The 11,885-nt window shown below is 32.0% G+C and overlaps 1 protein-coding gene across 3 annotated transcripts in view; it reads right to left on the bottom strand.

The window, feature by feature from the left end:
- LOC143068480 (UDP-glucose:glycoprotein glucosyltransferase 1-like) overlaps nt 1-10,374 on the bottom strand; it is a 55,638-nt gene extending 45,264 nt beyond the window's left edge. For 2 of the 3 annotated variants that reach the window (XM_076242574.1, XM_076242572.1), the window contains exons 1-4: nt 10,271-10,374; nt 6,975-7,102; nt 3,324-3,409; nt 2,783-2,913 (exon numbers count right to left, since the gene is read on the bottom strand). In XM_076242574.1, the coding sequence (XP_076098689.1) occupies nt 2,783-2,913; nt 3,324-3,409; nt 6,975-7,102; nt 10,271-10,288 (363 nt within the window). In that variant the 5' untranslated portion in view covers nt 10,289-10,374. Of the gene's footprint in view, nt 1-2,782; nt 2,914-3,323; nt 3,410-6,974; nt 7,103-10,156 lie in introns of all 3 variants that reach the window. The other variant, XM_076242575.1, reaches the window with a different exon arrangement.
- Between the last annotated feature and the right edge of the window lie 1,511 nt (nt 10,375-11,885).

The following is an 11,885-nucleotide window of genomic DNA, read 5'->3' on the forward strand; positions in this document are numbered from 1 at the left end:
GTTCCTTGTTATAGTGCACCATCATTCGGATTGGTACTTTTGGCTCTGAGAAAGCGGGCGGACAAAATTAGGTGGAAGTATAATAATAATAATAATACAGAAAAAGAAACAGAGGAAAAGCAATATGTCACCCGACATTGTCGATCGGGTGACATAATAATAATACGGAAAAAGAAACAGAGGAAAAGCAATATGTCACCCGACATTGTCGATCGGGTGACATAACTAGATTTGCCATTGCGAGTAATAGCGGATGGCACCCTTCCCCCATTGCCAGGCCAGCGGCAGCCATTTAGAAAATTTTTGCTGCTTCCATGGCAACGGCGGCCATTTTGAAAATTCCAAACTCAAAAGTCAAGTCTACATAAGCTAGGCAACATTTGTTATAAGTTTCATTTAATTTAAAGCATTTTGAAAATTTGAAGTTTTTCATATTTTTGCTGTTTCCATGGTAACGGCGGCCATTTTGAATATTCCAAAGTCAAACCCCCGCTGCAATTTTTTCCCTCCATAATCATATACCATTTAATGTCTCTAGAATAAATTCAACATTGATGTTGTGGAATGTTCTGTGAAAATTCAAAGTTTTAACCTTTTTGCATTGTTTCCATGGTAACAACAGATATTTTGAAAATTCCAACGTCAAATTCCACATCTTCCAATGTTGCTCATCGTTACTGTGAAGTTTCATTAGGTTTGGAGCATTTTGATATTTTTGAAATTTTTGGTGCAGTTTCCATGGCAACATAGTAGTTCCAATGAGTACCAAACTCATCCAACACCTGTATATAGTGGGCATCTACATTGTATTAAAATATGATGATTCTGAGTTAAAGCATATCCAAACAGTTCACCAAAACAAAAAACTAGATTTTTTCACATTTGTTTCGTTTCCATGGCAACGGCAGCCATCATGCACATGCCAAAGTCCACTGCACAACTTATCATGGTGGTCCTTATTATAGTAGAGTTTAACCAACATTGGTCCATTGGATTCCGAGAAATAAGCTGGACAAAATCGGTGGAAGAAAAATAATAAGAAAAAAAAGAAACGTAGAATAACAATACGTCACCCCAACTCCGTTGAGGGTGCCATAATAATACTGAAAAAGAAACAGAGGAATAGCAATATGTCACCCGACATTGTCGATCGGGTGACATAATAATAATAGGGAAAAAGAAACAGAGGAAAAGCAATATGTCACCCGACTTTGTCGATCGGGTGACATAATAAAAATAATAAGAACTGAGCAAAAACAATAAGTCTCCAAACTTTGTTTGGGAGACTTAAATATTAAAATGTAAAATAAAGTGCCTGTTATCACTGAATGGTAAAGATTGGTTGGTAGTAAAAGTGAATATACATTGTATATTGTATAAAACAATGATTTAAGTTGATTCAACTACTATTCTGAACAAAGAAAGATAACTCCAATTGAAAATTTCTTGCTATTGCACAATATTGTGCAATTAGATATTTCTTGCTATTGTGCAATACTGTGCAATTGAAAATATTTGCTATTGCACAATACTGTGCAATTGAAGATTTCTTGCTATTGCGCAATACTGTGCAATTGAAAATTTCTTGCTATTACACAATACTGTGCAATTGAAGATTTCTTGCTATTGCTGAATACTGTGCAATTGAAAATTTCTTGCTATTGCACAATACTTAATATAATAATTTTGGATCCTGATTTGAACCAACTTGAAAACTGGGTCCATAATCAAAAATCTAAGTACATGTTTAGATTCAGCATATCAAAGAACCCCAAGGATTCAATTTTTGTTAAAATGAAACTAAGTTTAATTTTGGACCCTTTGGACCTTAATGTAGACCAATTTGAAAACGGGACCAAAACTTAAGAATCTACATACACAGTTAGATTCAGTATATCAAAGAACCCCAATTACTCAATTTTTGATGAAATCAAACAAAGTTCAATTTTGGACCCTTTGGGCCCCTTATTCCTAAACTGTTGGGACCAAAACTCCCAAAATCAAACCCAACCTTCCTTTTATGGTCATAAACCTTGTGTTTAAATTTCATAGATTTCTATTTACTTATACTAAAGTTATGGTGCGAAAACCAAGAATAATGCTTATTTGGGCCCCTTTTTGGCCCCTAATTCCTAAACTGTTGGGACCTCAACTCCCAAAATCAATCCCAACCTTCCTTTTGTGGTCATAAACCTTGTGTTTAAATTTCATTGATTTCTATTTACTTATACTAAAGTTATTGTGCGAAAAACAAGAATAATGCTTATTTAGGCCCTTTTTTGGCCCCTTATTCCTAAACTGTTGGAACCAAACATCCCAAAATCAATCCCAACCTTCCTTTTGTGGTCATAAACCTTGTGTTAAAATTTCATAGATTTCTATTTACTTAAAGTTATAGTACGAAAACCAAGAAAATGCTTATTTGGGCCCTTTTTGGCCCCTAATTCCTAAAATATTGGGACCAAAACTCCCAAAATCAATCCCAACCTTCCTTTTGTGGTCATAAACCTTGTGTTAAAATTTCATAGATTTCTATTCACTTTTACTAAAGTTAGAGTGCGAAAACTAAAAGTATTCGGACGACGACAACGCCGCCGACGACGACGCAGACGACGACGCCAACATCATACCAATATAAGACCAAAAAATTTTCAATTTTTGCGGTCTTATAACAACATCTTTAAAAAAAATTATGATTTATACAGGCAAACTTTAAGATTAGTTTTCTTAACAAAACAGACTTTATAAATCCTGACGCACATCATAAGCAAATAAATCATACCTGATTAAAACTTTCGATAGCAGGAGAATATATTCTTAGAGACATTGACAACTTCAGTAAACTCATCTGTAATTTAGATAGTGACTTCTCTGCATACTGAAGTATCATGGAATAGTAGGGTAAATCTTTCACTGTAAAATAATTAATCAGTTTATTGACCGGCATATGTTCAATATTCAGTTTAAGTAAATTGAAATAAATCAATAATAAATTGATCAAGAACCAACCTGTACTTCCCTTTTTACAGCTTATTTCCAGGTAAACTTTGAGCACACTACAATTACATTTAAGATCTAATGTTTGTTAGATGAAAAATAAATTCCACAAAATATATTATACAGTCTTCAATATTTCCTGGTTCACAACACGAATTATCTATACCATTACATGGCAGTGGTGTTTAATGAAATTAAATCTGCAATGGTATTCAAAATAGATAAAAACCTTGTTCATAAAAAATGAAACATTGAAGGATTACTTTTAAGATTCATCTCAATGAATTTTTATGTTTTCATAGAGACTAAATTCAGTACATTCTTACCACTTTCCATTTCCTCTGGTTTTAGCAGTGAAACGTCACTAATATATCTCCAAAAATATTCAATATTTTCTTTTGCAAGGTATTCACTGTAATAGAAGATAATTTACTTGTAACATTATGACATTGATATTAGATGTTGTTATCTGGCAGCTTGGGATACTGTAATCCAATTTTTTTCCTGATACTTTTTTTTTTTTTTAAAGTTTCACCCATTTCAACCGCTTTTGGGACTATTTATTTTCTTAATTTTCTTACTTTGTTGAAGTTTTCATTTAAGAGAAGATCCTAGTCTGACATATTCACGAAATCTTTATTCATGTTATGTTTCTATTCACAAAAGTAACAAAAATAAACTGCCCACAAAATCAGTTGGTTTTATACAGTAAAATCTCATATTCTAAAACATTTTTGTTAACCTTTTTTTTTTTTATATATTGCTATAGTTGAACATCATATGTTGTGCTCAATACATTATTTTTGTGTGTCAATGGGTTGTTTGTTGTCTCATTGATATCCCAACTTCTTCTTCACATGATATGCATTGTCAGTTTTCTTTACTGCACTGATTTTTATGTTTAAATTCATTTTTTTTTAAATCATGAAAATAGAAAGATAACAATGTAAACCAGGTGCTCTGCAGGGCGCAGCTTTATACGACCGCAGAGGTCGAACCCTGAACAGTTGGGGCAAGTATGGACAAAACATTCAAGCGTGATACAGCTCTGAATTTGGATTGTGATCAAATTTTTGACATTACATGGGTTTTTTTTACACAAAACAAATGTCAAGATTTTACAAATCAATTAAAGATTTCTTCTTCAAACTTTTTAAATCTAAAATTAAATAGTTGATCATGACACAGCATAGGTTTCTGACACAGAACGAATGTGGTCTAATGAACTTAAAAGTTTTTTTTTGCCTTTGAGCAATTCACTATGCTGTTGAATATTAATCCTCTCAAAAAAATGTTTGAAGAAATTTTCTTTTTATTTATGAAATCTGAAATGAGAAAAATTTAAACCCCCCCTTTTTTTCACATCCCCGTTTCCCTTTTTCCAAAACTGATATCAATTCAAATTTTTAATGGAGTTTGCAACAATAACTACTCTTTTAAATACATCATAAAATATTAAAATGTAAAATAAAGTGATCACTGAATGGTAAAGATTGGTTGGTAGTAAAAGTGAATATACATTGTTTATTGTATAAAACAATAAAAAAAACTTCATCAGCAACATTTTATATTGGCAAATTTCCAATGAAGTTATTTACATAAAGTTATTGGCAAATAAAAATAGAAAATGACATCATAGTCATGTCTGGCAAATGTCCAACATACATTATCTAAAAACATTTTAGATAAGATAAGGAAAAAAAGCTTCATCAGCAACATTTTATATTGGCAAATTTCCAATGAAGTTATTTACATAAAGTTATTGGCAAATAAAAATAGAAAATGACATCATAGTCATGCCTGGCAAATTTCCAACATATATTATCAACTACTATTCTATACAAAGAAAGATAACTCCAATTGAAAATTAATTGCTATTGCACAATATTGTGCAATTAGATATTTCTTGCTATTGTGCAATACTGTGCAATTGAAAATTTCTTGCTATTGCACAATACTTGATATGGAATCCTGATTTGGACCAACTTGAAAACTGGGCCCATAATCAAAAATCAAAGTACATATTTAGATAAAGCATATTAAATAAGCCCAAGAATTTAATTTTTGTTAAAATCAAACTTAGTTTAATTTTGGACCCTTTGGACCTTAATGTAAACCAATTTGAAAACTGGACCAAAAATTAAGAATCTACATACACAGTTAGATTTGGCATATCAAAGAACCCATTTATTCAATTTTTGATGAAATCAAACAAAGTTTAATTTTGGACCCCCATTTGGACCAACTTGAAAACTAGGCCAATAATTAAAAATCTAAGTACATTTTTAAATTCAGCATATCAAAGAACCCCAAGGATTCAATTTTTGTTAAAATGAAACTAAGTTTAATTTTGGACCCTTTGGACCTTAATGTAGACCAATTTGAAAACGGGACCAAAAATTAAGAATCTACATACATAGTTAGATTCGGCATATCAAAGAACCCCAATTATTCAATTTTTGATGAAATCACACAAAGTTCAATTTTGGACCCTTTGGGCCCCTTATTCCTAAACTGTTGGGACCAAAACTCCCAAAATCAAACCCAACCTTCCTTTTATGGTCATAAACCTTGTGTTTAAATTTCATAGATTTCTATTTACTTATACTAAAGTTATTGTGCGAAAACCAAGAATAATACTTATTTGGGCCCTTTTTTGGCCCTTATTTCCTAAACTGTTGGAACCAAAACTCCCAAAATCAATCCCAACCTTCCTTTTGTGGTCATAAACCTTGTGTCAAAATTTCATAGATTTCTATTCACTTAAACTAAAGTTATAGTGCGAAAACCAAGAAAATGCTTATTTGGGCCCTTTTTGGCCCCTAATTCCTAAAATGTTGGGACCAAAACTCCCAAAATCAATCCCAACCTTCCTTTTGTGGTCATAAACCTTGTGTTAAAATTTCATTGATTTTTATTTACTTTTACTAAAGTTATTGTGCGAAAACCAAGAATAATGCTTATTTGGGCCCTTTTTTGGCCCTTATTTCCTAAACTGTTGGAACCAAAACTCCCAAAATCAATCCCAACCTTCCTTTTGTGGTCATAAACCTTGTGTCAAAATTTCATAGATTTCTATTCACTTAAACTAAAGTTATAGTGCGAAAACCAAGAAAATGCTTATTTGGGCCCTTTTTGGCCCCTAATTCCTAAAATGTTGGGACCAAAACTCCCAAAATCAATCCCAACCTTCCTTTTGTGGTCATAAACCTTGTGTTAAAATTTCATTGATTTCTATTCACTTTTACTAAAGTTAGAGTGCGAAAAATAAAAGTATTCGGACGACGACGACGACGCCAACGTGATAGCAATATACGACCAAAAAATTAAAATTTTTGCGGTCGTATAAAAATTAGTATTCTTCATCAAACAGTTTAAGGTTCATCATAACCATAACCTTTTGGCTAATGTGGCCGTATTTACACCACAAATTTTACTCTGAGTACAGACAATCCTATGCATCTGCAAAAGTTTTAAGGGATGGCAGTTACTAGATATATAAATTTTAAATGCATTTCATATTTCAGAAAATTATAAACTTTACTATATTTTGCTTTTCAGTTTTTTTTGTTCCTGCAGAAGGTGCCAAAATAAACTAAGTTTGGGAAAGAGGTTTGAGAATCTTCCCTCATTTAATACATGCTGTGAGTAGTATTGATTTAAATGGACAATAGAAGGACAATAGACATCTGCAACAATAGGTGATTTAAACTGTGTAACTGAGTGGACCGTATCAAATGAAACTCCAGTGTTTGTTTATTTTGCTATCTTCTGCAGACTGGAAAAAACTGCACATCAAAATCCAGGTAAGTTTTTAATTTTCTGAAAGGTATACTACATATAAATTTTATATATTTAGTTCCTGCCATGCCTTAAAACTTTCAGAGATATATCAGTTTGTCTGTAAATTTTGAGGTGTAAACACGGCCAATATTTTTCAATTTTTCATGATGAACCTTAAAAAATATATAATATACCTAGCTTCTAACAATAAAGGTGTTGAACCCCATTTAGCATCAAGTGACACAGATACAGATTTGGCTTTTCCCTGTACTGTAGAAGTAACACAAAATAATAACAATCCTATGGTCAACATCTTCACCATCTGAAAATAGGAACAAGATAAAATTATAAACATGAACATGTATTGTCTGTTTCTGATGCACCAACATATAGTCATCAATGTGCTGATGGATCGTCATAGATGTAGATGATGCATACATAGGGCTATATTCATCTTTAGGAAAAATACATGAAATGGGGGAGGTAGGATGGGTCCTGATCCCGAAAGAACATGAAGTCCCGAGATTAACCCGAAATTCGAAAAAAGAATTCCCGGATCCCGAAAGGGTCAATCCCGAAATCCCGAGCTTAAAAAACACCCGTTCTCGGGGTCCTGATAAAGGTCCTATCCCCCCTGCCAACTTTCACGATTTAGGCGTGTATTACACGATTTTGACCCTTTGTCACGATTGCACGATCGTGATCGTGACAAACCCTCTAAAACATGATTTTGTGAAAATCTACACGAAAAATATGATGGTTCCCGATTTTGAACTGTGTCCAAGGAAGACATTCGTGTTCAGCCAATCAAATTCTATGTTTCTCATAATCAAATTAATCAGCCAATCAAAAACGTTTTCTCTCAAGATAATTCTAACATCCTAGATTTTGGACTTGTGTTGATTTCCTCTGTTTTTTAAAATCGTGAACATGGCAAATGGTTTTTCACCTGCAAGGAGGTTCTTACACAGAATAAGAATAAAAGCATGGCTGATTGACAAACTTCAATGATGCAGTACTACCATAAAGATAATAAATAGTAGTTTATTCACTAATTTATTGATATTTCACTTGCTGTAACAAATGATATGTATTTAATTAAAATACCAAATCATTTAATGTACTATTCTTTATTTTTCACATGGGCAAAACAAAAAAACCCACATGAGGAATCCCTTAAATCAGGGACTTCCCTTAGTCAAATGCAAGGGGTCATTTTACTTCTCAAGTTCTGTGAAAAATAAAAATGAAAAAATGTAGATTTTTATTTAACTTAAAAATGGGAAATTCAACATTATATTTAGAACTACTTTTCTAAATGTAGGGTCCAATTATTTTGAAAAATAAAGAAGATATACATGATATATTAGGCCATGAACATACCATAATACTTGGACATGTGTTGACCATATTATACCAGATAGATCATAAGATGTATAATTCTTTGGGAAAAGTTCAAATAATATGAATATCACTCAGAAAATGAGCTCATTTTTACTTAAAAAGTGGTTTTTAATGTCCTTACATTGAGGGGATACCCCTAGGTGTTGTTCCCAACCTGATAAAGGTCTTTCTTTGTGCATAATTTTAAATTGAAAAAGTCAGCAATTATCTAATATCCTTACACATGAAATTAATTCCTGGTCTTGCAGCTACATGTTCATCTTTTCTACTGATATATAATAACTATAATCATGCAAATAAACTTTAGAAAAAGGCATGTAAGCTCATCTTACAAATATGACACTTTTTCTAGACCACAAAACAGCACATGCAAAATAGTCGTCGCAAAGAATTGTAACCTTTGAAATTGTTGTCGCGCACTAAAACCCCCATGGGCACTTTCTAAACTTGGCAGGTAGAGTGGGGTGCTCATTTTCGCCATATCTTTCCATATTTTCTTCAGTTTATGTCAGGTCCTTATGTTTTTGAAGTATACTGATATTTCTATATGAAGATAACTTCAAATGCAAAATATTCTTAGCTTTAAAACGTGTTTGTTTTGAGAAAAATCATTTGAAATGTTGGATTAAAGGGTGTTTGAAATTTCCTGATGTTTTGTCAACGGGGACACATATTCGCCGTTGTTACACATCTATTTAAAACCAAATAACTGCAGCTTTAAACAATATGTATCAAATAAATTTCATTGTAGATGAATAGCAGACATTTGAAAAGTGTAAAAAAAACTGAAATTTAGGGCAATCAGTCAAAGAATTACTAAAGAAATACTTCTTTGAAATCGTTTTTTTCTTCAGGAAATTGGCTGAAAATCGTTGTCCGTTTTTCGGTCCTTTGCGGTAAATGCCGAAATTTGGTCTCATGTTCAAAAATTATCATATTTGTTATAAAAATATAATTTACCGGCATATTTCTTCAATTTCAACCATCCTTTGAAGTTTTGACACCTCAAAATCATAAAACGGCGAAATTGTGTCCACGGCGAATATGAGCGCCCCACTCTATGCCCCTCTGATATTATATACAATTCAATTCAATTCAATATTTTATTGGAAAGAGCACAATAGAGGCGAGATCAAAATACAGACAATTATAATTTTAAAACAACATATAAATGAAATATAGTTGCATGTAACAACAAGTCATAAGTAAATTGTATGAATACCATTACATAATTCAAAACTGATATTGATACCATAAACTTATACATCAGTATTATTCTAAATTTTCAAAAAATTTACTTAAAACACAATCATCTATGTAAGATATATGTGTATATATAAGCACAGGTGGTCGTGTGGTCTAGCGGGATGGCTACAGTGCAGGCAATTTGATGTCATGATATCTCAGAAGCATGGGTTCGAATCCCGGCGAGGGAAGAACAAAAAATTTGCAAAAGCAAATTTACAGATCTAACATTGTTGGGTTGATGTTTAGACGAGTTGAATATATATGTGTATATGCATGAACTACTGTTAAAGATTATTATCCTATGAAACAGTATGGTGGTCTCTTAAGCTTCTTCAAGGGAAAAAAAGCACTTCATAAAAGGGTTAAGTTTTTTAGCACTACAAAATGATTACTCTAATGAGGGATTGTTACTTATTTGAGGAATAGTTATTCATTTGTCAGGTTGTTCCCAACCTGATAAAGACCAACATTCAGTATTAAATTATTATTTCAATATTTGAATGAATTTCATCCTAATTTCAGGTAACACCTGCCTCATATTTTCATGTGCTGGATTTAATGTAAAAACCTGAACGTTTTAGATCTAAGTGTCGGGTTCCAGCAGATGAACCATGACAGTGTATTGACAATACACAAAATAGAGAAGGGGAAACCGGCTTATAATTATAAAAAGTTAGGGTATACTTTCTAATAATTATTTGCCTTTGTCATCGGTTTTGCTTACTTGTACTTAATGGACAATAATGTTCAAAATAACATGGTGTTCAATTTCTTTAAATTTTTTCTTTTGAATGGATTTCTGTGGACAAAGAACAGAATAATTTTTCGTTTACGTTACCTTGATGGACAGCGCCATGTTACAGGTTCGGGTACGATGTGGATCATTTTCATTTGCCAAAAATATTTATTTTGAAAAACAATTATTTTTTCTTTTCGTACATATTATACTTATAATATGTCTTAGTACTATGGCAATAAATTTAATCGACAATATGCATTTTTGCTAAATATAGTCAATTGACTGCTCAACTGTGTATGGGGAAAATCTCAAACCAATCAATCAATTGATATGAAAAAGCATTAGCTCTTCGAAAAAGCTTGCACAATATTTGAAAAAGAGATTTTTTTTTCGAATAGTGATAGAAGTGGCATTAGCTACGAAATATAGACAACAAATAGTTTGTTCAATTTTTGTTCAATTTTTAATAAAAGTGAAATATGGAAATGATAAATCGCCTTTATCAGCCAGTTTGGTTCAATTGTGTCGAAATAATGTAAGAAATATCGTCGATGAATTATTCACTTGCAAGGGATTAATTCGACCTAATTTAATTCGTATTCATGTGACCTTCAATTTAACCCCTAGCTAGAGATGGGTTACATAAACTCGACGTGTTCAGCTTTCAAAATATCAACATTGGAAGTGAAACAAAGGTAAACCATTAGGTTGACTGATTCAATCTACTAAAACACAATCTGGAACAGGTTAAAACTATGATAAAAGATATTCTGTTAACCTATGATATGCAATCAAACCGTAAATAGTAGCTATATATCAAGTTCATCTGCATATGGGATATACATGTGATAGCCTTTTTTGTTTGTATTGTAATTGTAAAATAAAGATGACATTTTGACAATGTGTAAGCTGTTACGAAGATATCACTGTGCGATATACTAGTATGTATATTTGAATTGGTTTGTTCCATAATAGCAACTACCTTGCTCCACAAGTTGGGTGTTTACGTTACTGAATAATAAATATCCTGAACCCTTATATGATTCGAAAAGTCAAAAGTCAGCTATTACATTTGACGCCCACGTATATAGGGCGTTCTTCTTCTTTGGGTTCTAGCGATCCTTCAATTATTGAAGATTATTCGCCGGGCGTCGACTATAAAATTTATAATTTACACTTTAGCAACAAAAATCAAAAAAGATCAACATAACGTATGTACATTTGAAAAAAATAAATTGTGATAAAACTATATACATTTGATAACTTTGTGTTATTAGTAACTGCAAAAGGAAGTTTGAAAATTTCTCTCCATTCCAAGTCATTAAGTTCCAAAATTTCATTCCACTTTTTCTCCCCATTAGGAACCACTTTAGGTATTAACATCCAATATATATCTTTAGTTCCCTTTTTTCTTTTTAAAATGGTTTGAACAAAAGAGGGAATAAAAGGTTCTGTGAGCTTATTATCTCCCCTTGAATACAGCTTCTTAGTCTTATTTAATGCTGAAATGATACTATTATACATCATTATATTCCCAGAAATATCAAATTTGTCTTTTATTTCCCCATAGGAGAGAAACTTTCCACTATTACTAATCACATCATTTACAAAAACAATACCTTTATTATACCAACTTCTATAAAATACATGTTTGTTGTTGATATTTATATTCTTATTCATCCATAATGGACTAGCAAGAAAATATTCCCATGTA

Source organism: Mytilus galloprovincialis, chromosome 3, assembly GCF_965363235.1.
Source record: "Mytilus galloprovincialis chromosome 3, xbMytGall1.hap1.1, whole genome shotgun sequence".
NCBI lineage: Eukaryota > Metazoa > Mollusca > Bivalvia > Mytilida > Mytilidae > Mytilus > Mytilus galloprovincialis.